Source organism: Macaca fascicularis, chromosome 4 (assembly GCF_037993035.2).
Source record: "Macaca fascicularis isolate 582-1 chromosome 4, T2T-MFA8v1.1".
NCBI lineage: Eukaryota > Metazoa > Chordata > Mammalia > Primates > Cercopithecidae > Macaca > Macaca fascicularis.
Genome location: NC_088378.1, coordinates 11,108,253 through 11,135,044, shown reverse-complemented (window position 1 = coordinate 11,135,044; position 26,792 = coordinate 11,108,253). Strand labels below are relative to the sequence as shown.

Sequence of the window (26,792 nt, the reverse complement as noted above, 5' to 3'; positions counted from 1 at the left end):
CACCAGGAAGGAAAATAGAGAAGTGACATCAGAACCGTGTTATCTTTTCCCACACTGAGATGACATAGAATAGTCTTCTCCCAAGGACATCCTAGCTGAAGGCCGTTGAGGGTGAAGAAGGCTGTGCAACGTTCTCACCCAAGTCTGCCACTGGTTTTTCTTCCAAGACCTTTTGCAGTGCTTCTCTTAGGGACTTTCTACTTTCTTTCTCCTGATACGACCTACCACAAAATAGACAATTGGATTGACACTGCAATTGATAGTGGACAAAATATTCAAATAAGGATATAATTTCCACACCAAGTTGTTACTAGGATTAAAAAAAGGCTATGATGCGCAGGACCTTTATGGGCATGGCAAAGACAAGAAACAAGACCACAGTAGCTATGATGATTATGTAGAGCTTGGCAGGTTGGTGTGGCTTCAGGTTACAGCAGACTTGGATGAAGAGCCTCAAACTGGTGAAGATCATGAGAGGAACAAAGACAAGGAATGCCAAGATACCTAAAAATTTATAAACGTATGGACGTTTTGGGAATCTAAACTCATCTACCTGGATGCAGAAGTTTTCTAATCCAAACACAAGAAGAGAAAGTGCCCACAGCAGAGTGCAGGCTACAGCAGATTGGTGCTTTGGGAGTTGGCACTGGTACCAGATTGGGTAAAGCAGAGAGACACCGCTCCACACTGATGATGGTGAGAAGGTGCAGACCTGTGTTGTAGCCAAAAAGTATCAGGAAGATGATGTATTTCAGTAAGGTGTCATCGTTGAGGCGATCACAAAGCAGGATTATCAGCGGGAGGACAGATGTGCAGAGGACCATGAAGTCAGCGATGACGAGGTGTAGGTTGTAGACAGTGAATGGCTTCCTCTTTACGTAGAAGATGAGAAACAACATCAAAAGTCCATTCCCAATTACTCCCAGTATGCAAATGAGCAGGGAAATGTAGATATAACGGTGCTGTTCTCGTGATTCTACTGGGGGCTGAGTCGCTTGCTCTGAGGACCAGGTTGTGTGATTCAGGGATTCATTTCTGGTACAGAGTGCAGATTCCAGAGGGCTCACGGTCACTGCCGATAGCGCCATTCTTGGGGAATCACCGGTTTTCTCCTGTAGACCTGTTGTCAGAAACGGAAGGTGGAGTTTATGGGTGTCATTTGCTCTGCATCTCAAGATGAGCACAGTTTTATGAAGGACGCTCCTCCACACAGTGGCGTAGGAGGGAGGATGTAAGACCAGAGAGGCTCTTGCTATATTTCATCTCCTTCCCTCTGTTCTCTCCTTCCATCATTTTCCCGCACGGGCAGATTCCATTATGATCTCCATGTTTCCTCCCCTGAACCCAAGGGTTGGCTCCTAATTCCAGCCTCGGCTACTGTCTCAGACCAGGGTCCCCTTCCTCCTGGCCCTGTAGGAAAGCCCACTATGTCCCCAGCTTGTCCTCTGCCTTCCAGAAAGAGATTTCTTTTCTTACCAGAACTAGGTGACAGATTCAAGAAAAGGATCAAAGAGACACTTATTTAAAAGGCACCAATGAGCAAAAACCAACACACAAAAGAAGTAAAGAAAATAAAGATAGTGCATTTAGAAATCCACCAATCATGTCTGTCTTATCTCTCATCACTATTCTCGTTTTGCCTTTGTAACATCCCCCGGAAGTTTATCCATCCTAGATGAAGGTCATTCCCTTGGGCTTAGTTGATAAGAGAATCCAGCCATTGATGGGAGGATGGAAAGGAACAGGAGAGAGGAAGACAAAGAGGGTCTCTTGGAGTTGGGGTCCAAGGAGCAAAAGGCTACTCAGAGTTGGGGACAGGCAGAATTGTAATGTCCAGGCCCAGGCCAGTGCGTGGTCCCCAGGTGACCCTAGTGTTGTGATGCCTTGATTGTCCCACCACTTTTTCATCCTTATCCCATGTTCTCTGCTGCCTTAGTGATGGCCTGACCCCAACCAACTGAGGTGGGAGGGAGCTAGGTTCCTGGAAGGGCTCCTAGAGCAAGACCTTCCTAGGTTTTCTTTGGGGATGCTTAGGCAGCACAGGACGGGCCTCTCCTATGTACAGATGAGCACTGTGTTAAAAGTCACTTGTCAGGCCCCCTTAGAGCTCAGAACACATTTTCTAGAGGATTGGCTAGGTTTCCCAGGATGGCCGATGAACTCTGACATAACCTTAGTTGTAACTGGTGTGCACAGTGGAATCATTCCTGTTGCAGTGGCTGCTAGAGAAATTAAAAAACAGCCTCAACCAGGCCCTTTCTTTCCCTTGCTCTCTCCTCCTTCCCGTCCTGGGCAGACTCCGCTCTTGCCCCATTTTTGTCCTCCTTACTTGGGCCCAGGCCATAGCTCTCTGGTTTCCCTCTCCTTAGCCACCGGCCAGAGGCTGATGGGACTGTCTCTTCACCCCCAGCCCCTGCGAAGAGGGATAGCCCTCCCTGGGCTCCTCGCCTCTCTGGAGCAGGTGCAGGAGCCTTGGGGCAATTCCTTTGGTTTACATTGTAGAGTTTCATGGGGTATGAGAACAAGCAAGAGAGTCACTGTTTCTGGAAGTCTCAGGCTCCCAGGCACAGTACATGGCACAGGCCCTTCTCTCAGTCATCCTTGCCCCATTCCCAGCATCACTCTGACGGCCCAAATCCTCTGTAGTACAGGGGCCTCTGCTCAGACTTCTTTTGCGTTTTTTAAAATAAAATACATGGCTTTTCTTGCTGATAAAAGTAACAAACTAATTTCAAAAACTTTGGAAAATGCAGAAGGATGAAAAAGTCCACCTGTTTTCCTATTTTACCGTCCAGATAATTTCTATTAATGTGTTGATATATTTCCTAGAAATGATAGTGTATATGGTTTTACACCTATCCTTTTTTCTTTCTTTCTTTCTTTCTTTCTTTCTTTCTTTCTTTCTTTCTTTCTTTCTTTCTTTCTTTCTTTCTTTCTTTCTTTCTTTCTTTCTTTCCTTCTTTCCTTCTTTCCTTCTTTCCTTCCTTCCTTCCTTCCTTCTTTCTTTCTCTCTTTTCTCTCTTTTCTCTCTTTTCTCTCTTTCTCTCTTTCTCTCTTTCTCTCTTTCTTGAGACGGAGTCTTGATCTGTCATCCAGGCTGGAGTATAGTGGGACAATCTTGGCTCACTGCAACCTCTGCCTCCCGGGTTCCAGTGATTCTCCTGCCTCAGCCTCCCAAGTGTCTGGGATTACAGGCATGCACCACCATGCCCTGCTAATTTTTGTATTTTTAGTAGAGACAGAGTTTCATCATGTTGGCGAGGCTCGTCTCTAACTGCTGACCTCAAGTGATCCGCCCCACTTGGCCTCCCAAAGTGCTGGGATTACAGGTGTGAGCCACCGTGCCCAGCCCAATACCTACCCTTTAAACTTAATAGTATGCCACTAATATTTTACAGTCTTTAAGTTTTTTCAAAAATATGATCGATGACTACATAATATGATGTTTTGTTTTATCTTTTGTTCATTCTTTTTTTTTTTTTTTTTTTTTTTTGAGACAGAGTTTCGCTCTTGTTGTCCAGGCTGGAGTGCAATGACATGATCTTGGCTCACTGCAACCTCTGCCTTCAGAAGTGATTCTCCTTCTTCAGTCTCCCAAGTAGCTGAGATTACAGGCATGTGCCATGATGCCCAGCTAATTTTGTATTTTTAGTAGAGATGGGGTATCCATGTTGGTCGGGCTGGTTTTGAACTCCTGACCTCAGGTGATCCACCTACCTCAGCCTCCCAAAGTGCTGGGATTACAGGCAGGAGCCACCGCACCTGGCCTTGTTCATTCTTTATTTTACAATTTCTCTATTACTAAATATCTAGGGTGTTAATAATTTTCCATAAATGGCAATACAGAGGACATCCTTGTGTATATAACTTTCCTGTATCTCTGATTATTTCCTTAGGATAGATTATTTCAAGAACAGTTACAAGGATTTTAAGGCTTTGAGACAGAAAAACACTGTGGTCCAGAATATGAGCTTTGGGGTCAGAGATGTGGGTTTGACTTTTGGTTTCAGGTTTCTAAGTATCTGACCTTGAGCAAGTTATTTATCTTTTTCTTTCTTTTGAGACAAGATCTCGCTCTGTCACCCAGGCTGGAGTACAATAGTGCAATTATAGCTCCCTGCACCCTCGACCTCCTGGGCTCAAGCAATCCTCCTACCTCAACCTCCCAAATATCTAGGACTATAGGTAGGCACCACCACACCCAGATAATTTTTAATTTTTTTTATACAGACAGTGACTTGCTGTGTTGTACAGGCTGGTCTTGAACTCCTAGCCTCAAGCCATCCTCCCACCTTGGCCTCCCAAAGTGCTGAGATTACAGGCATGAGACACTGTGTCTGGCCCACATTATTTATCTTTAAACCTCAGTTTCTCTGCCTGTAAAATGGAGATCATGGTAGTGTACTTCCAATGATTATTAGAAATCAAAATGACTTCATCCTTTGAAGGGCTTTAACCATAAGTGCCTGACACAGAGTGAATGTTTAATGAACGTCAATTACTAGTACAACTGTCTTCAGAAAGGTTTGTTCTGGAAGCAGCATAGGAGAGTGCTTTTACAGTTGAACCTATTTCAGTATTGAGCATGTGTGTGTGCCAGCTTGATAACTTTGCCTCCTTGTTGATGAAATCATGGTATTTAAAAGTTTTGGTTTGCATGTGTAATCATTAGTGAGGTCGTATATTTTTCATGAGTCTATTAACGTTTTATATTCCTTGTTGTGTAAATTGTTCTGTGTTCTTTGCTCATCTTATTCTAGTGGGAATCAATGTCCTTGCTGACTTGTAAAAGACTTCGTTGATCTTGTTTGCATTCTTCTTGCCTCTCCAGGGCAAGCCCCAGGCCCCTGGGTCAGCCAATTTGGCCTCAGAAGGGTGGGCCAGCAAGGAGATGAATGCAGATTGTTTTCTCACTCAAACTCCCATTCTCTTTCCCTTTCTTGTCCTTCCTCTTCCCCTCCACTAAGTCACCTTCCACTGCCCTTCCCAGGGACCTGGGGTAAGCTGAGAAGCAGGATGGTGAGAAAGCACTCACAGGCGTGTCTTTTTTCCGCCAGGCCAGACCCATGGGGGGCCTCCCTGCAGCACCCTGTGCCACGGTGGGTCTGACAGCAGCCTGTCTACATCATGGCTACAGATCCAACCACAGGAGCCTATAGATGGGTGTGGAAAGCCAGCTCATGTTCACAGCTGCAGTTCCAAAGCAGAATGAACAAATAAGGGAACTGTGCTCTCTTTCCATGGTATTTCCCAAACTGACCTTTCTGCAGAATTCAAGTGCATTTGTGAACAAAAGTGTGCTGGCTCGAATTTTATGTCTTATTACTCCTGGCTGTGGGAAGCCTTGTTTTAAAAGAAACACAGGTTGGAGAGTATAAATAAACTGATAGGTAAAATGTGGCTCAACGTGTGCTAGGCATTCCATATAATTCTCAGAGGAGGGCTGTGAGGTAGGGGTCATCCCCATTGCACTCGGGGCTTTGGGGACCTGCCTTGGTCCCACAACTTGTCACACCCTTTCTGGATGCAGGTGTTTTCCAACCTCATGTCTCCCTCCAGATGGTTCCCGTGTACCCCATTCTCCCATAAACATAGCCTTTTCCTGTCCATAGAGATTCTCCTTGCGAAGAGGCAGGAACCTGTGGTGGGGAAGGGTACTTCCAAGGAGAGGTGGGGTAGAGTTTACAAAACCTTCGATGAGATTCCGGTATGTTCCTGTTGTTGGAGTTGGGGTAGTCACCCTTTTTCCAGAGGTATCCTCTGTTTCTGCTTTATATCATGTTGTGTGAAACATGTTAATTATTGGCTTTTCCAAAGATTACTTTTAGCTTCTCATCATGGCCACAGATCCAATCACAGGAGCTCAGCAGGGGTTAAATGTGTTAATATTTTTTATGACAATATTATAGTAGATAACATTAAATAAAGTCATACCACATTTTATTACTGATGCTGTGTCATTTCTCTAAAGCACACTGACACTGTGTGTGTAGCCCAAGTACCAGGCACACACACCATGGGCACACACACATACACGAGAATAGGAGGGGACACACATGGAAGGGGAAGTGCATTAAGGGGAACCTTCAGCTTTTAAAGCTGTTCTTGGGAGAGGGTCCATGCTCCCCATTGAAACAGAATGCCTCTGCTCTAGCACACAGATGGCAGAAGGTGTAGGTCCCCCAAGGTGGCTTCTGGAATTCGGGATCCCCTTGAAGGAGGCTGTTTCTTCCCACCCAGTGCAGCCCTTTGCAGAGGGATGGGGAAGAGGAGAGCTCGCTGCAAACCCAAGTCACAGTGGTCTTCCAGGAAGGAGTGCTTGGGAATACTCACTGTCAAGTGATTTGGTCCTGGTTGAGTGGAGCCTTCTTAGTGATTCTTAGTGCTCCCCTTCAGGTGTGTTGTTTCTGCAGATCGTGACCTCTTATCTAGCAGATCAGGGGAGCCAGGAAAAGATTCTTGCAAGCTGAAAGAGCTCGTGTCAGTCTGGCAACAGTCTGTTCTCAGGGTCTTATTTTGGCCTCATCTGGCTAGTGAGATCTGAGTCTTGTTGGCAGCACTGGAGGCCAGAGGGTGGGACTGGCTCCCCTCTGAGACTGTCGATCAAATGGATAAAGAATCACTCACCTCCCAGGGCAGTCTGCTTCAAGTTTCAGCTCATCAGAAAACACCTTGTTCAGCCTCTAACAGTGAGCTTACAACATTTCATCATTTGAGACTGTTATTAGACTAAAGCAAATGTGGGTCATTCCAAGTACTTGGTGTTGATACTGCTGCCTCTGGAAGACTTTGCATTTCCTAGCATCTATACACAGATGGATTTGCCAACCTTCAGGCCTGAGGCTACTTAGCTGTGGTTGGTGCCATGGGTTGGCCAGACCCACCGCATTCCAGGCCCTTTCCCAGCCACTTCCAGACAGATACTCACTTCCCCACCTCCCTATGGCTGGCAACGGCCAAAGGACTTGGCTGTGACAGGGAGCACGGGGAGGCAGGTTGCAGAATGGGAGGTGGTATTTCTGGAAAGATCTTTGCTGGAGACTGGCGAAAAGGGGTTCCCAGCACTGTCCTTTCCCATGTGTCTTCTTTTGGGGCCACGCCAGCTGTCTTGTGGTCCTGAGATGCCAATAAGAATGATGAGAAGAGGCATTACGGAAAGATTGATGGAGACTAAGTCCTGCAGGTGTTGGTGGACAGCTTGAGCAATGCTGGCACCTCCAATGCTGTTGGTGCAATGCAAGAAAACTCCTCTCATTCAAGCCACTGAAGTCAGACAAACCATTACTTCCTGCTGAAATCATACATAGCAGTTGATTTTGAGGGATTTATTTATTTACTTATTTATTATTTTTTAAAAATTATACTTTAAGTTCTGGGGTACATGTGCAGACTGTGCAGTTTTGTTACATACATGTGCCATGATGGTTTGCTACACCCATCAACCTGTCATCTACATTAGGTATTTCTCCTAATGCTATCCCTCCCCTAGCCGCCCCCCCCCGACAGGCCCCAGCGTGTGATGTTCCCCTCTCTGTGTCCATGTGTTCTCATTGTTCAACTCCCACCTATGAGTGAAAACAGGCAGGGTTTGGTTTTCTTTTCTTGTGTTAGTTTGCTGAGAATGATGGTTTCCAACTTCATCCAAGTCCCTGCAAAGGACATGAACTCATCTTTTTATGGCTGCATAGTATTCCATGGGGGATTATTTTTTAAAAAATCAAAAAGCACATGTAGAAGACATCCCCCCCCGCCGCAAGAATTGCTGCCTTTGTAATTCCCTCCCCTTGAGTGGAGGGAGAACCTGTGACTTGCTTCTAATGAATAGCATGTGTTTATTCTAGGTGATGGGATGTCACTCCCTTAGTTAGGTTACATTATGGCAAAGCCGATGGAATGCTGTTTTAAGGGTTTGTTTTAATCAAGTATGTAAGACACACAGACATGGGCATGACTGTCATAAAGCAAGAAGTTCATACTCACAGTCCCCTGGAAGAAGGAGGCAGGGCATGCCATATAGGGCCACAAGGGGAAGCACTAGGGTGGGTTGGGAGGCAGAGCTGCGGGGACTGTGGCAAGAATCTTTATTGTGGTTTCTGTGGGAAGAAGTGGGAACAGCAGGGACAGCAGACTGAGGACTGGCTAGCTGAAATAATTTCAGCAGGCCTTGAGCACAGGGGCTGTCCCAGGTTGTCTAGTACCTGGCTCCAGCGTGACTTGGAAAGGTGGATAGTTGCCTAGGGTGAAAGCCTGATAAAGAAGGAGGTCGTAGGTATGCGCTCTGGATGAGTTAGTTTGCATTGGAAAGGTGCACTCTGGGGTGAGTGTGTTTATTCTGTCTTGAATTTGGTCACCCTGGGAAGGACAGTCACTCATGGTGAGCAAGATCTCAAATGTCAAAGCATCAGAAGACAGAAAATAAAGACATGGTTAATACAGATGCCACTCACATGACTCCACTATGCTATGTGAGACTGTCATGGCAGGCTGGAGCGAGAGGCTCCTGCTGGCCTTGGAGAAGCAAGCTGCTCACTGGGAACTGTCCATGGCAAGGGCTGGGGATCTGCAATGTGGCCTCTAGGACCAAGGACCTCAGTCCTACAGTTGCCAGGAACTGAATTCTGGCAGCAGCCATGTGAGCTCAAAAGACGTCCCTCAGCCTTTAATGAGACCCCAACCGCAGTTGACTTCTTGTCCCACCTTGTGACACCCGGAGCAGAGGGCCTAGTTACGCCATGCTCAGATTCCTGACCCAAAGAAACTGTGAGATAAATAAATGCATGCTGCTTTAGGCTGCTAAATTTGTGTGGCAACTTGTTATACAACAATAGAAAACTAATATGCTGTGTGCATATAGTTAGAAATTAAATAGTACTTACAACACTTCATTAAAAAGCCCTTTCCCTTGTCATTTTCCGGTTCCACTGCTTAATAACAGCTACTGTAAATTCTTCTAGAGATTTCTTCCGGGCTCATCCCCCAATCTAAAAATAATTGGTAGATATTTCTGTTCTTTACAATAAATGTCCAACATTATCTACTTCCAGTTTGGATGAGCATTTTGCTGTCTACCCCACTGTCCCATCCAGCTACCATCTTCTCAATATACATGGACCTGATTTTTAATTAGGTTCATTTTTCTTCATTTTTCCCTTGTATTTTTAGTTGACACAATATAATTATACGTATGTATGGGATACAGAGTGATATTTTGATACATGTATATGTGTAGAGAGATCAAAACAGGGTAATTAACATATCTATTACCTCAAACATTTGTCATTTGTGTTGTGAAATTCAAAATATTATCTTCTAGCTTTTTAAAAATATTGAACAAATTGGTTATCTATATTTACCCTATAGTGCTGTAGAACACCAGAACTCATTCCTCCCATCTAGCTGAAATTTTGTATTCCTTAACCAACCTCTCCCTATCCTCCTCGCCCCCTACCCTTCCTAGCCTCTATGGTACCCACAATTCTACCCTCTACTTTTATGAGCTCCCACATATGAGTGAGGACATGTGGTGTTGTGGTATTCTTGTGCCACAAGAATTTTGCTTGAATATAATGTCTTCTTGTTGTGCTCTAATTTAATGTCTTCCAGGCTCATCCATGTTTCTGTGAATGACAAGATTTAATTCTTTTTATGGCTGAATAGTATCCCATTACACACACAAACACACACACACACATACACACACACACACACACACCCTATTTATCTATCTTAGATACATAATCTTTCTTAACTCATTCATCTGTTAATGGACATTTATGCATTTATGTTGATTCCATATCTTAGTATTGGGAATAGTGCTGCAGTAAATGTGGGAGTGCAGTTATTCCTTTAATATACCAATATTCTTTCTTTTGGATAAATACTCAGTAGTGGGATTGCTGGATCATATGGTGGCTCTATTTTTGGTTTTCTGAAAAATTCCACACTGTTTTCTATAATGTCTATAATAATTTGCCTTCCCACTAATAGTCTGCTAAAAGTTCTCTTTTCTTCACATCCTTGACAGCATTTGTTATTTTTTGTCTTTTCGATGTAGCCATTCATTTTTTGTTTGTTTGTTTGTTTTTCTCAAGACCAAGTCTCACTCTATCACTGAGGCTGGAGTGCAGTGGTGCAATCTTGGCTCACTGCAACCTCTATGTCTCGGGTTCCAGCGATTCTCCTGCTTTAGCCTCCCAAGTGGCTGGGATTACAGGTGTGTGCCACCACACCCAGCTAATTTTTTGTATTTTTAGTAGATACAGGATTTCATCATGTTGGCCAGGCTGGCCTCGAACTCCTGACCTCAGGTGATCCACCCATCTCGGCCTCCCAAAGTGCTGGGATTACAGGCATGAGCCACCGTGCCCAGCCAATGTAACCTTTCTAACTGGGGTAAGATGATATCTCATTGTGGTATTAGTTTGCAATTCCCTGATGATTAGTGATATTGTGTATTTTTTCATACACCTGTTGGCCATTTGTATGTTTTTGTTTGAGAAATGTCTGTTCAGCTCACTTGCCCATTTTTCATTGGATTATTTGTGGTTTTTTGTTTGTTTTGCTGTTGAGTTCCTTGTATATTCTAGATATTAATTACTTGTTGGATGAACAGTTAGCAAATATTTTCTGTCATTGTATAAGTAGTCTCTTCACCCTGTTGATTGTTCCTTTGCTGTACAGAAGCTTTTTAGTTTAATATAGTCTTATTTATCTATTTTTATTTTTGTTATCTGTGCTTTTAAAGTCTCAGCCATAAAATCTTTGCCTAGACTAATGCCCTGAAGCATTTCACCTGCTTTCATCAAGTAGTTTTATAGTTTTAGGTTTATGTTTAAATCTTTAATCCATTTTGAGTTGATTTTTGTATATTTCTCATTTGTGTATCCCCACCAGTGAGTTTTATACTTTTGTGTATTTTCATTATGGTAGATATTGTCTTTTCTCTTCTAGATGTTATTCCTTAAGCATTTTTTATAGGGCTGGTCTAGTGGTGATGAATTTCCTGTTTTTGTTTGTCTAAGAAAGACTGTTTCTCCTTCATATCTAATGGATAGATTTAGTGGGTGTGGAGAAGTTTTTCCTTTTTTCCTTTTTTTTTCTCCTTTTAGCACCTTGAATATATCACCCCATTCTTTCCTGTAAGCTTTCTGCTAGCCTGTAAGGTTTCTGCTAAGAAATCTGCTGCTAGTCTGATGGAAATTCCCTTAAATATGTCTTGACTGTTTTCTCATGCTGTTCTGTCTTTTACTTTTGACAGTTTGACTATAATGTGCCTCCAGTAAACCTTTTTGGATTAAATCTATTTGGGAATCCTTGAGTTGGCTGTCTGGATATCTTTATCTCTTCTGAGACTTGTGAATTTTTTAGTGATTATTTCCTTAAATAGGTTTTCTATGCTGTTTCCCATCCCTTTTCCTGTGGAACAAATTTTATGAAAATGTGTTTAGTTTACAGTATCCCAAATGTCACATAGGCTTTCTTCATTCTTTTTTTTTCCTTTTTTTCTTTTTTCTTTCTTTTGTTTGACTGAATTATTTCAAAAGACCTATCTTCAAGTTCAAAAATTCTTTTTTCTGCTCAATTTATTGTTGAAGCACTTCAGATCCAGGATTTCTGTTTGGTTCTTTTTTATATCTATCTGTTTGTTCAATTGCTCATTCAAATTATGAATTATTTTTCTGATTTTCTTGTATTGTCTATCTGTGTTCTCTTGTGACAACTGGACACTATTTTAAATTCCTTTTCAGGCATTTCATGTATTTCCTTTTCTTTGGAATCTGTTACTGGAGAATTATTTTGTTCCTTTGTCAGTGTCATGTTTCCTTGCTTTTTTTCTGTTTCCTTTGTCCTTATGTTAATACGTGTGCATCTGGTGTAATACTTGCTTCTTTAAATTTTATGGAATGGATTTCATAGGGAAATAATCTTTCCTGTAAATGTATCTACAGTGTTGGTTGGGTAGGGTGCTTTGGCTTTGATTCTGGGTGGGCACAATAATGTAGTCTCTGTATGATTTATTCAGCTTTAATCAATGTCAGTGGGGTCTGTGAGTTCTTCAGTGACTTGGGCTGTGGTTATTAATGGAGGCTGTGGCAAGACTTTTCTGGGGACAAGGACATCAGGTAGGTTGACCCTTGGTCCCCTGGGTAACATAAGCAGCCATCAGTGGTAGTAGGAGGGGGCCTGGGTATACTAGTTATTGGGCCCCTAGGCAGTGCTTGCAGCACTTGTGGTGGCAGTGCTAATGGCAAGCTGGCCCTCAGGTCTGGGCCTCAGGGCCTGGACAGTGCTCGTGGCACTGGCAATCGCAGTAGTGATGGCAGGCTGGCCCTTGGGCCCTGGGTGGCACACACTGGTGCTGGTGGTTAGTTAGGTTTTTATTTTTATGATAACAATGTAAACATTTTCATCTAAGAGGCAATTGGTTTATCGTGATTATTTTACTTTTTCTTGGGCAAATTCTTGTTTTCCCTAGTTACATATTGCCTTGTATTTTTCACTTTCACAGTTTCCTATGTATTTATTCTTATTTTTGCTTATACTATGCTCGTTTTTTCCATTTAGTATGTCATGCGCCTAGCAATACATATTTTTTAAATACTCAAACATATAGAGTAATCTGTTTTGACTTTTCCTGGCATGGAGAACCTTGTCAGACTTCCTCCCTCTCAGCTAGCCCTCTGTGGGCCCACGTCCCTTCCATTACTCAGGCTTTTCTTGGCTGCTTTTCGTGTTGAGGATTCCATGGGTTCTTTCCTGTAGCCAATCTATGAAGGACTTTAAAGGTATGAGGGAGGTGACTTTTTTAAAACTTTATATTATGATAAATTTTCAACAAAACCAGAGTAGAGAAAAGAACATCAGAAGCTCCTATCTGTCCTTTTCCAAGTTTCTGCAATCATCAACATAAGGCCAATATTGTTTCAGCTAAACTCCTTCCCACTACCTTTAACCCACGGATATTTTAATGCAAATCCCAGATATTATATGTTTCATCTGTAAATATTTTATTATGCATTTCTATTTAAAGACCTCTGGGCATGGTGGCTCATGCCTATAATCCCAGTACTTTGGGAGGCCAAGGTGGATCACTTGAGCTGAGAAATTCAAGACCAGCCTGGGCAGCATGACGAGACCCCCACCTCTACAAAAACTTAAAAATTTAGCCAGATATGGTGGTGGGTGTCTGTAGTCCCAGCCAGAGGCTCAAGTGGGAGGATCACTTGAGCCTGGGAGGTTGAGGCTGCAGTGAGCTGTGATCACGCCATCACACTCTAGCCTGGGTGACAGAACGAGACCTTGTCTCAAAAAATTAAAATAAATAAATAAAACTTATTAAAAAACACCTAACCACAATGCCGTTATCACACCTGAAAAAATTAGCAGTATTCTCTAAAGTCATCAGATATTCACTTGGTATCATACATGTGTTGGCTTTTTAAAATTACAACTAGTTTGTTTGAATCAGCATTCAGATAAGTTGTGATTAGTTATGTCTCCTAAGCCTCTTTTAACTGATAGGTTTTTCTGCCTTCCTTTTTTCTGGCAATATTTTTGTTGAAGAAACTTGGTCATTTTTGGCTGTGTCTCTACATGCATTTAACCTGTTCCTCTGTCTTGGTGTTCTAGAGCCTCCATCTATTTCAGGTCTGATTTTATTTTGGCAAGATTATTTCACAGGGATGTACTTCCAGCCATCAGATTGTCTCCTCTCTTTCTGTGGCACTATCAGCCATTGATGATTACCTGAATCAACCAAAAGCAGTTTTACCCCAACCCCCACCCCACCTAGGGACATTTGATAATGTCTGAAGACATTTTTGATTGTCATGATTAGGGAGGAAGGATGCTACTGGCATCTGGTGGGTAGAAGACAGGGATGCTGCTATATATCCTACAACAGTCAGGACAGCCCCCCAGCCCCCAATAAATACAATCATGTGTTGATTAACAACAGGGATACATTCAGAGAAATGTGTCATTAGGAGACTTCATCATTGTGCAAACACCATAGAAGGCATTTAGATAAACCTAGGTGTCATAGCCTAGTATACACCTAGGCTATATGGCATAGCCTACAAATCTCCTAGGCTACAAATCTGTATAGCATGTTACTATACTAAATACTGTATGCAACTGTAATACAATGATAAGTATTTGTGTATCTAGACATAGAAAAGGCACAGCAAAAATACAATATTAAAACATTATGGGACCACTGTCACATATGCAGTCCATCATTCACTGACATGTCATTTTGCAGTGCATAAATGTAATTATCTAAATTGTCAATAGTGCTGAGATTCAAAAAGTTCTATAAGATCTGTTTATTCCTTAGAGTTTCAAAGGGGGTTATGTTCTGCTTCTATTATGTCTTCTTTACTTATTAGCTGGAACAGGGCCAACATATATTAGGATTTTGACACATTTACTTCATCTATACCCTCCCCCTTTTATGTTGTGGTTGAAGCATTTAAAAGCAAATCCCATACATCATCTTATTAATCCCACACATACGAAAAAATATGGACATTTTCTTACATAGACATAATGCTTTTATCACACCTAACAAAATTAACAATAATCTTGGTATCCATATTCAAATTTACCTCAGTAGATCTGAACTACAAATGTACAAATTTACGAATGCTGAACCACAGCATTTTCCCTTTTCATTTTATTTTTCAAAATTAGGATTCAAAAAATTCCACATGTTGTATTTGGTGGTTCTGTCTTAAGAACTTTCTAACCTAAAGCAGTGGAGGTGTCTGTGTAAGCACTTATGTGTCTGTAATATTTTTCTTCTACCCTCTTATTTGACTCATCGTGTACACTGTGGCTGCCTCCCTAGGATTCATTTAAACTTCCCCCTTCCTGATGAAATCCTGATCTTACTTGGATGTCCACTCCTCCCTCTTCAGCCACATGCCTCAAGACAGGCTCATTCTCAAGGAGAGCATGGGTAGTATATGCGTATTTCACCCATCTGGACAGATTGGTTTAACCATGAGCATGCGATTCTTGGCTCTAAAACCTGAGGGGATATATATATATATATATATATATATATATATATAGTTTTTTGTTTTGAGACAGTCTCGTTCTGTCGCCCACGCTGGAGTGCAGTGGTGTGATCACGGCTCACTGCAACCTCTGCCTCCCGGGTTCAAGCAATTCTCCTGCCTCAGCCTCCCAAGTAGCTGGGATTACAGGCGTCAGTCAAAACGCCTGGCTAATTTTTGTATTTTTAGTAGAGATGGAGTTTCACCATGTTGGCCAGGCTGGTCTCGAACTCTTGACCTCAAGTGATCTGCCCGCCTCAGCCTCCCAAAGTCCTGGGATTACAGGCGTGAGCCACTGCACCCGGCCCAAAATGTCCTTTATTCTAAAAGAGAGACACTCAGAGATGTTTCTCTTCTGGGCATCATCAGGTCTGGATGAGACGCTGGAACTGCACCTCTCACCTCAGGACCCATCTCAGGGTTAGCCTGACCCTGAAGATGCCAAAGCAGAAAGAAGGAGAGAACCTGGCTTAGCCACTCCTAGACCTGGTCTGTCTTTGTGCTTATTGGTGTAGCAAGACAATATAACTGTCATTTTAAAAAACCTGTTCAAATGGTGGCTGCTGTTATCTGCAGTGGAAACATCCTCATGGATAGACGTGGGTATAGAATTTTAGGTTGAAAATATTTTTTTCCTTAAAATTCTGGTACCACTGGTCCAATGCTTGCTTTAAAAAATACTTCTATTTCAAAATAGATTAACAGTAAGTTGTAAAATTAGTACAGAGAGGTTCCATGTACCCTCCCCAGTTTCCCCCAGTGGTTACATCCTACATAACTATAGTTAAATATCATACCAGGAAGGTGACGTGGGTTCCAATGCTTTATGTTCAGTATCATTGTTGGAAAGTCAATGCCATGGTGAGTCCTTTTCTCTTTTTAATGTAACCTGATTTTTCTCTGTGGAAGCCTCCAGCATCTTCTCCTTAGTCCTGATGTTCTGAAATGTAATAATGGCATCCCTTGATGTGGTCTTTTTTCATTCATTGCTCTGAACATTCTGAGTCTGGAGGCTTGTGGCTTTGGGGTCCTGGAAAATTTATGGTATTATGTATTTGACAATTTCCTGCCCTCTGTCTTCTCTATTTCTTCTTTGAACCGTGTTTTGGTGCTGAGCTCCCTGGATTGCTCCTCTGATGACTTTATCTTCTGTTTTCTGGTTCCCATCTTTGCCACTTTGTTCTTTCCTGTGTCTGACATCGCCTCCACCTCTGTTCTGTCCCTCCTCATCCTGGTTCCTTATTTTCTTCCTAGAGGGGTCTCAGGATGAACTGGCCCATGTATGAGTTTTCTGTTGTTGGCCTAATAAATCCCCCTAAAGTCAACAGTTGAAAGCAGCACATGTTTATTATCTCAGTTTCCACCAGTTGGAGTCCAGTTACGGGGTCTCTGGGCTGTCTACTCAAGTCTCCCCAGGCTGACGTCAAGGCATTGGCTGAGGCTGGGGTCTCCTCTGAGGCCCAGGATCCATTCAGGTTGTTGGCAGAACTTGGGTTTTTGCAGTTATAGGGCTGAGATTCCCACCTCCTAAGGGGTGCCCCCCATTTCCTGGCAGGTGGCCCTGTCTACCTGGGTAATTTATTTCTTCAAGGCCAGCAGGAGAAGGAGAGTATCTGCTGTGTTTCCTGTGTCTTACCTCTAGACACACCAGGACAACATCCCTTTTCATCAACTCAAAGTCAACTGATGAGGGGCCACACTCCAGGGGAGGGAATGCTATAAGGTGTGTACACCAGGGGGCGGGAATCGGAGGCTACCTTAGGATCCTTCAGCCTACAGCACCCTCATGTGCTCTTCTCATGCATCTCTGATTATAGACTTTTGTTATCACTCCCCAAATTTTGTTCCTAGTTCTTGTCTGCCAACTTTATCTCTCCTATCCTTTCTGTCTTTCACTTCATCTTAGTGGGGTTTTTGTTTTTTATTTTTTTTTTGCATGGGGTGGGAGGAGGGGACATGAATGTGGTCTGTTTACAATGTTTAACTCAAAGTCCTTGAGCAGTTAAACTTTTAAAGGTGTGATTTTTTCTTAATGAGTAATGCAGAGTGTTTCAATGCAACACACTCTTGTCTGAGAATTTATCGCTGAACAGCCTACTTTTAGAAAAAAACCTACCCGAGGAAAAAAAATTCAAGTCACCACTTGATGGCACCAAAAAACAAGGAATTTAAAGGGGCTTCTCTGCCTGCTGGCGAGTCACATAGAACTTTGTTTTCCCAAATGTGAGGGAGAAATGCTATTTATTTATTTATTTATTTATTTATTTATTTATTTATTTAGAGACAGGGTCTGGCTCTGTTGCCTTGGCTGGAGTGCAGTGGTGCAATCACAGCGCACTGCAGCCTCAACTTCCTGGGCTCAAGCAATCCTCCCACGTCAGCCTCCTGAGTAGTTGGGACTATAGGCACGCACAACCATGTCTGCCTATTTTTTTCTATTTTTTTGTAGAGACACAGCCTCACTATAATGCTGGTGTCTAACTCGTGGGCTCAAGTGAACCTCCCATTTCAGCCTCCGAAAATGCTGGGATTACAGGCCTGAGCACGGTCCCTGGCTGGGGATGCTATTCCTTGAGATAATGTGTTGATGCGCTTCTGTTAGAAGAGCTTGTTACTGTGCTCTTTACCCTGAGGCTGAGGCTCCCTCCCCTGAGAAGCAGAGCTCACCACCTGGGACAGACATAATTGCCGGGCTGGAGTCTCACACAGGGTTTTTAAAAAGTTCATTGCAGCTGGGTGCAGTGGCTCACACCTGTAATTCCAGCACTTTGGGAGGCCAAGGCAGGTGGATCACAAGGTCAAGAGATGAAGACCAGGACATGGATGAAGCTGGAAACCATCATTCTCAGCAAACTATGACAAGAACAGAAAACCAAACACCTCATGTTCTCACTCATAAGTGGGAGTTGAACAAGAGAACACATGGACACAGGGAGGGGAACATCACACACCGGGGCCTGTTGGGGGCTGGGGGGGCTGGGGAGGGTTGGGGAGGGATGGCATTAGGAGAAATACCTAATGTAGGTGACGGGTTGATGCGTGCAGAAAACCACCATGGCACATGTATACCTATGTAACAAAACTGCACATTCTGCACATTTAGCCCAGAACTTAAAGTATAATAATAATAATAATAATAAACAGAGATAGCCGGGCACGGTGGCTCAAGCCTGTAATCCCAGCACTTTGGGAGGCCGAGAAGGGCGGATCACGAGGTCAGGAGATCAAGACCATCCTGGCTAACACGGTGAAACCCCATCTCTACTAAAAAACACAAAAAACTAGCCAGGCGAGGTGGCGGGCGCCTGTAGTCCCAGCTAATGTAGTCCCAGCTACCCGGGAGGCTGAGGCAGGAGAATGGCGTGAACCCGGAAGGCGGAGCTTGCAGTGAGCTGAGATCGGGCCACTGCACTCCAGCCTGGGTGACAGAGCGAGACTCCGTCTCAAAAAAAAAAAAAAATAAATAAATAAAATAATAAACAGAGATCAAGACCATCCTGGCCAACATGGGGAAACCCCATCTCTACTAAAAACACAAAAATTAGCTGAGCGTGGTGGTGCGCGCCTGTAGTCCCAGTTACTCAGGAAGCTGAGGCAGGAGAATTGCTTGAACCAGGGAGGAGAAGGTTGCAGTGAGGTCATGCCACTGCGCTCCAGCCTGGCAACAGAGTGAGACACCATCTCAAAAAAAAAAAATGTTGTTGCAGAGACCATTGAAGGACAGGAGTTCTGGGAACTTCTGAGGCCGGGCTGTAAATATCAGACTATCTGGCCTGAAGGACTAAAGCATGGAGTGTTAATTTTCAGACAGACTGTGGGGATGCGGGGTGAGGAGGGGACGAGGTCCTAGAAAAGGAAAACCATCTGTGCTTCGTTCTACTGTCACACACGCCACATCAGACGCCAAATGGGTAGGGTTTTCCAACACCAACCAATTCTCCATTTTTCTGTGGATGCCAGCTGGATGTCCTACGATTTAATCCAGTTCTGACACCATCTGCCTGGAGTCAGCATCAGATCCCACAGGTGGAGGGCTCAGCCCCACCAGGCTGCCCCGCTTCAGATGCCAACCGCAGGTCCGGGCCTCCCTTCTGACTCCTGACTGGCCGGCTATGAACTGTGGATTCCCATGGCCCTCTCCTTGAATTCGATCATTTGCTAGAATGGCTCACAGAACTCAGGGAAACACTTTACTTTTGTTTGCCCATTTATTATGGAGAATACAACTTAGGAACAGCCAAACTGCACCGGGCAAGAGGAGGAAAGGGGCACGAAGGCCCAGCACCTCCACGTGTTCATCAGCCCAGAAGCTCTGAGAACTACGTCCTTTTGGGTTTTTACAGAGGCCTCATTACATAAACATGATTGACTCCATCATTGCCCCCTCAGAGGCTGGGGAGTGGGGCTGAAAGTTCCAGTCTCCTCCTCACCTGGTTGGCTTCTCAGGTAATCAGCCTCAACCTTAGGCCTTTCTAAAAGTCACTTCACTCACACAAACTCATGAAGCAGGAATGGGCTCCTTGTGAGCAACAAGAGACGCTCCTTTTTCACCTTTGTAGCTCCAGAGCTGTTCAGGAACTGGAGACAAAACCCAAGTATTGTAACAAAAGCTGCACCTGTCATTCTTATCACTCAGAAAAGTACAAGAGTTTTAGGAGCTGTGACTGGGAGCCAGGGACATTACCACAGTGCCTGGCCAACATGGTGAAACCCCATTTCTACTAAAAATACAAAAATTAGCTGAGCATGGTGGTGCGCGCCTGTAGTCCCAGCTACTCAGGAGGCTGAGGCAGGAGAATTGCTTGAACCAGCAATTTTTTTTTTTTTTTTCAAGACAGAGTCTTGCTCTGTCACCCAGACTGGAGTGCAGTGGTGCGATCTTGGCTCACTGCAACCTCTGTCTCCTGGGTTCAAGCAATTCTCCTGCCTCAGCCTCCTGAATAGCTGGGATTACAGGTGCCCAACACCATGCCTGGCTAATTTTTGTATTTTTAGTAGAGACGGGGTTTCACCATGTTGGCCAGCCTGATCTTGAACTCCTGATCTCGTATTTGTTATGATCCCACAGTATCACCAGTGCTGCCAGTAGGCCCTGGAGAAAGGAGGCCGTGGCCGAGGGGGACTGGGTGCAGACCCTCCCCATGCTCAGATACCAGGCAGTCGGCCTGGAAACTTCTAGAGTCTGGAAGTGACGCAGCAGTGTTCTGCTTCCTGCCTGGAAGGCCAGTGGAGGGCCTGAGGAGCCTTGAGTCCCTGGGGGCCGCAGGGTGAGGCTGTTGGAGTGTGTGTTGGCAGGAGCCTGCAACAGTGTCCTGGGAGGCTGGATCTGCCACAGTTCACAGAGAAGATTCACATGAGGTCCCCTGTGTCACTGTGCAGGGGCTCCGGAGGTGGCCGGGATTGAAGTGCTTGTATGACTGTCTTGGAGACATGTCGGGTGGGGCAGGGGTGGGCTCAAAGCCAGGAGGACAGCGGAGGGAAAGCAAGCCCTGGAAACGGGGGCGCCTTAGCCCTGCCTGTTACCTCAACTGCAGGGGCCACGCTGCCCAGGGCCTGGCTGTGCCTGGGGTCCACCTCTGCCCACCTTCCTGGGGGCTCCCTCCAGGGGAGGGTTCCTGGGATGCCGCTGACGGCCAGCCCGGGCTCAGGGACACCTTGTGGCCTCTCGGAGCCTTCCGTGGCCTCTCAGAGCCTTCCATGGCCCACAGGCAAGCCAGGCCCCCATCACCAACCCTAACGCTTCCTGCCCCTGCCCCTGGCCGGCCTCCCCGGCTCTCTGGGTCCTGCGCGTTCAGCCGCCTCTGTGTAAGCACCCCAAGGACCAGGTCCCCACTGCCCCTGATGCCACAAGCCCCCCAGCTGCCGGCATGCAGGCCTCTGCTCTGCAAAGGGGAAAGGAGAGGAAAGACTTCAGAGAGAACAGCCCTGCATGGAGTCGGAACCTTGGAATGACTGAATTTAGAACCAGAGTTGCTGGCTTACCAGAAAGGAGCTGCTCAAACAGAAGAGACGGAGTGATATTGAGGTGCCAAGATGAAGTATGTTTCCCCAACAAAGTGGGTATGGGAATTTGAGCGCAAATAGCTACACTCTAGAAAATTAAAGACGGGCATATTTCTGCATATTGGTGCCAGAGCGAAGGAACCTCTGCCGGCTTCACTGCACATTAAAGACCCCCTGGGCTGCTCTTGCCTCATGAATCTGATGCCCCGTGAGCGACCTCTCACCCTTCAGTACTGCTCAGGTGGGCTCTGTGCTGCTGTGCAGTGGAGCAGGTGGGAAAGGAATCCGCTGTCCCTCCAAAATTCACATCCACCCAGAACCTCAGAATGTGAGTTTGTTTGGAAATAAGTTCCTTGCAGATGTGATTAAGGCTCCAAATGAGGTTATCCTGGATGAGGGCAGACAATAAATCCAAGGAGAGAGCCCAAAAAAGGACACACAGTGACAAGAGGAAAGAGACCAGGGAGATAAGGCAGAGACTGGAGTGATGCTGCCACAAGCCAAGGAATGCTGGAAGCCACCAGAAGTGGGAAGGGTGAGGAAGGACCCTTCCCTAGAGACTTCAGTGGGACCATGGCACTGCTGATAGCTTAGTGTTGGGCTGCTGGCCTCCAGAACTATGAAAATAAATTTATGTTATTTTGAGCCACCCATTTTGAGGTAATTCTTATGGCAGCCCTACAGAGCAAATACACAATTATGGTTATAAGAATTGACCCAACCCTAACAATGTGGGGTCTGGTATAAGAGTACACATCCCCCATGTCTAAATATTTAAAAATTATAAAACACACTGCTCTTCATACCCATTAGGAGGGCTATTATTTAAAAGAACCCCCACAAACACAAAATAACAGGTGTTGGTGAGTATGTGGAGAAACTGGAAATCTTCTGAATTGCTGGTGGGATTGTAAAATGGTACAACCACTGTAGAAAACAGTTCCCCAAATAGTTAAGCATAGATTACCATTGGATTCCCTAGTTACACTTTGGGTATGTACCCAAAAGAACTGAAGGCAGGAACTTGAACAGATACTTGTACACCAAGGATCACAGCAGCCCTGATTCATACTAGCTGATAGGTGGAAATAACCCAATTGCCCATGATGGAGGAATGGATACACAAAACGTGGTGTATAGCTACAGTGGGACATTATTCAGCTGTAGAAAGGAAGGAAATTCTGACAAATTGATACATGCTATAATATGGATGAACCTTGAAACCGTTATGCTGAGTGAAATAAGCCAGATAGAAAAGGAAAAATAAATATGATTCCACTTACATGAGGTACCTAGAATAGGCAAATTCACAGAGAGAGAAAATACAATGGTGGTTATCAGGGGCTGGGGAGAGAAGAATGGGGAGTTATTGTTTAATGGGCACTGAGTTTCTGTTTGGAATGACGAAAAGTTCTGGAAATGGATAGTGGTGATGGTTGTACAACATTGTGATTGTACTTAATGCCCCTGAATTGTACTCTTAAAAATGGTTAAAATGGTATATTGCATTTTATGTATATTTTACCACAATAAAAAAAATTAAAACAAGCTACTCAACTGTTAAATAAAATGTTCTATTCTTTACCTTGACAAATATACATTTTTCCTTTATAATTATTTTTATTTATTTATTTACTTATTTTGAGACAGAGCCTTGCATTGTTGCCCAGGCTGGAGGGCAGTGGCACAATCTCTGCTCACTGCAACCTCTGAATCCCGAGTTCAAGCAATTCTCGTGCCTCAGCCACCCAAGTAGCTGAGATTGCAAGCATATGCCACCATACCCAACTAATTTTTTTGTATTTTCAATAGAAACGGGATTTCGTCATGTTGCTCTTGCTGGTCTCAAACTCCTGGCCTCAAGTGATCCACCTGCCTCAGCCTCCCAAAGTGATGGGATTATAGGTGTGAGCCACCGCACCTGGCCCCATTTATTATTATTTTTAATTGACACATAATAATTGTAGATATATATGGGGTACATTGTGATTTTCCATACACATATACAATATGTAATAAATCTGTGTAGTTAGCGTATCTATTACCCCAAACATATTTTGTTTCTTTGTGTTGGGAATATTCAAAATTTCCTCTTCTAGCTATTTGAAAATATACAATGAATTATTAATTATAGTTGCCCCATAGTCCTATAGAACACTAGCACTTATTCCTCCTGTCTAGCTGTGTGGTTGTATCCCTTCATTAACCTTTGGCTTTGCCTCCTCACCCTTCCCTGTGTCTAGTAACCACTCTTCTATGCTCTACTTCTGTGAGATTAACTTTTTTAGCTTTCACATATGAGAACATGTTTTATCTTTCTGTGCCTGTCTTATTTCACTTAACATAATGTCCTCCAAACTCATTCATGTTGTTGCAAATGACACAGATTTTTGTCCTTTTTTATGGCCAAATAGTATTCCATTGTGTATATATAGATATATATACCACATTTTCTTTTTTCAAATTTTCTTGGATGCGTAATATATGTACATAGCATATCACATTAAAAAATCTATTCATCCATTGATGGACACTTAGATTGATTCCACATATTCACTAGTATGGATAGTGCTGCAATACACATGGGAATGAAGCCATCTCTTCAACAAACTTACTTCCTTCCCTTCGGATGTATGCCCAGTAGTGGGACTGCTGGGTCGTACGGTGGTTCTGGTTTTAGTTTCTTGAGAAAACTCAATACTGTCTTCCATAATGACTGTACTAATTTGCATTCCTACCAACAATGTATAAGAGGTCCTTTTTCTCTTCATCCTCACCGACATTTGTTATTTTGAAAATCTTTTCATGCCAGCCATTCTAACTGGAATAAGATGAATAGTTCATTGTGGTTTTGCTTTGGATTTCCCTGATGATCAGTGATATTGAGCAGTTTTTCATATACTTTTTGATCATTTGTGTGTCTTTTAAGAGACATTAATTCAGCTCATTTGCTCATTTTTAATGTTTTAATTTGTTTTAATGAGCAAAACAAATACATTCTGTTTGTTTTGCTTTGCTGTTGAGTTGTTTTTGAGTTCCTTGTATATTCTGGATATTAATCCCTTATCAGATGAATAGTTTGCAAATGTTTTCTCCCATTCTGCACGTTGTCTCTTCACTGTGTTGACTATTTTCTTTGCTATGCAGAAGATTTTTCGTTTGATGTAATCTCATTTGTCTATTTTTGCTTTTGTTGCCTATGCTTCTGAGGTATTCTCCATAAATTCCTTTTCCAGACCAATGTTCTGAAGTGTTTTCCATATATTTTCTTCTAGTAAAGAAAATATTTTGGGGTCTTACATTTAAGTCTTCAATCCACCCACTTTGAGTTGGTTTTTGGATATGGTGAGAGATAAGAGTTCTAGTTTTATTTTTCTGCACTTATTTATTGAAGTAACTGTTGAAGAGACTGTTCTTTTTCCAACGAATGTTTTTGATGTTCTTTTTGAATATTGGTTGGCTGTAAACATGTGGACATATTTCCGGTTTCTCTATTCTGTTCTATTGGTTCATGTGTCTGTTTTTATGCCAATACCAGGCTGTTTTGGTTACTGTAGTATATTTTGAAGTCCAGTAGTGTGATACCTCCAGCTTTGTTATTTATTTATTTTTTTTTTTGTAATTTTTAGTAGAGATGGGGTTTCACCATGTTAGCCAGGATCTCAGGATTGCTTTGGCTACTCAAGGATTTTTGTGATTCCATACAAATTTTAGGATTACTTTTTCTGTTTCTGTGAAGAATGTCATTGGTATTTTGATAGCAATTGTATTAAATCTTTGATTATTTGCGGTAGTGTGGTCATTTTTACAATATTAAATCCAATCCATGAACATGATCTGTTTTTTGTGTCCTCTTCAATTTTATTTTTTTAGCAGTGTTTCGTAATTTTCCTTTTAGAAATCTTTCACCCCCTTGGTTAAATTTATTCCTAGGTATTTCATTTTTTGACAAATATGCATTTGAAACAATTGGAAGGCCAGGTTCAAGTTTAGAATTCTTAGACTCCTTGGAGTTCCTTGACAGAACATAGCCACAGAGTATGCCCCGGCCTATAGCCCAGCCGTCTTCTCTTCCTGAGTTTGGCTCCGTTCCTCACTGTGAGGAGCGTTACTTGCAAATGAGTGGCTACCCCTGGGAACATATCCAAGTTCCAGGCACATCTTTTGAAAACAGCCCCAACTTGGCCATCCCTTGGCCCAGGAGAATACCCACTGGCAGCATGCATTGCCTTCAGGAGGACAGACCCAGGGACAAGGCCTGCGAAGGCCCTGGAAGCAGGCTCAGAGCTGTTTGGCCCCAAATACCAGAGTCCTGGATATGTAGAGTGCAACCAAGACGGGAGGGCCATAGGCTGCAGGCAGGCACATGGCCTGGGTCCCACAGACTTTGACCCTATGATCGAGGAGGCCACTGTGGGCCCATAAAGTGCGGGCTCAGGAAGGGGCCCCACGTCATCAGGCCTAAGGCAGGATTAAATAGTTTGGGATGCTTACTACCTGGGATGGACTGAAATGGGGCTGGAGAGGTCATTAACGCCTGAAGCGAATCCTTTTGGCCACCCAGAGTCTGACATCCTTTCCATGTTGGGGGAATTCTCCACCTCTTGGAATCTTACTTTCCCAGCTTCCCTTCCTGTGGGCCATGGGCTTTGACCTTGGTGCAGCCAATCAGATGTTTCTGGTCCTGACTTTGCCTTATCTGCTGCTGCCAAAAAGGGGCAGGCCACAGAGAATGCTTTCCGTGGTGGGGGTGATGATGGCAGGAAGATAGGCTGCAGGATAGCAGGAGCAGCACTAACAGCGTGTCGGTGAAGGGTATCAGTGGTAATAGGAGGTGCATCTGAGTCATCGTGGCTTGCGGGAGGTAGCAGCAGTGTCTTGATGGAGCTAATTATGCTGCATGATTTTAGCTCATGCAGTTGTTTTTGGAATTCTAACTTAGCCTGGATTTTTTTTGTCTTCCTGGAGATTCTGTGAGCTAGATAATATCCTTTTAATAAATCCTCTTTCTACTCAGCTTAGTTGGTGTCTGTTTCTGTTGCTTGCACTTAAGAGCCCTGACTGATACAGGTTCCTTGTCACATGTGTAGTTTGGGGTCAGAAGTACCTGCAAAGTACCTTCCATTTAGCTTTAGGTGAAGCATACCAGCCTATTGATTGCAAGAGGGCTCCTGAGAGCTAGATAGAACAAAGGGTATTTGGGAAGTGATCTAGAAGCATGTCCTCCAATGCAACACTCTTTAAAAAGATGCCCTCTAGCAACCCAAGTGCCCATTTACACATGAATGGATAAACAAAATGCAGTTATGCATACAGCAGAATATTATTCAACTTTAAAAAGGAAGGAAATTCTGACACATGCTATGACATGAATAAACATTGATATCATGGATAAACCATGATAAATCATGCTAAGTAAAATAAGCCAGACCGAAAAAGACACATACTGTGTGATTCCACTTACATGAGGTCCCTAGAGTGGTCAGATTCTTGAAGAGAATATAGAATGGGGATTGCCAGGGGCTGGGTGGAGGGGGAATAGGGAGGTATTGTTTAATGGGTCCGGAGTTTCAGTTTAGGAGGATGAAACAGTTGTGGAGATGGATGGTGGTAATGGCTGCACAACATACTTAATGCCACTGAACTGTACATTTAAATGTGCTTAAACTGGTACATTTTATGTTATGTATATTTTACCACAGTAAAATCAATTACAGGCCGGGCATG

At 43.7% G+C, this 26,792-nt stretch overlaps 1 protein-coding gene across 1 annotated transcript; it reads right to left on the bottom strand.

Moving 5' to 3' along the window:
- Positions 1-25,914, bottom strand: LOC135970459 (mas-related G-protein coupled receptor member H-like). Its single transcript, XM_065543099.1, is given in 7 exon segments — positions 1-204; positions 207-319; positions 321-668; positions 670-1,120; positions 20,647-20,944; positions 25,371-25,476; positions 25,682-25,914. Coding segments are annotated over 7 exon segments (1,662 nt in total). The 3' UTR covers positions 1-91.
- Between the last annotated feature and the right edge of the window lie 878 nt (positions 25,915-26,792).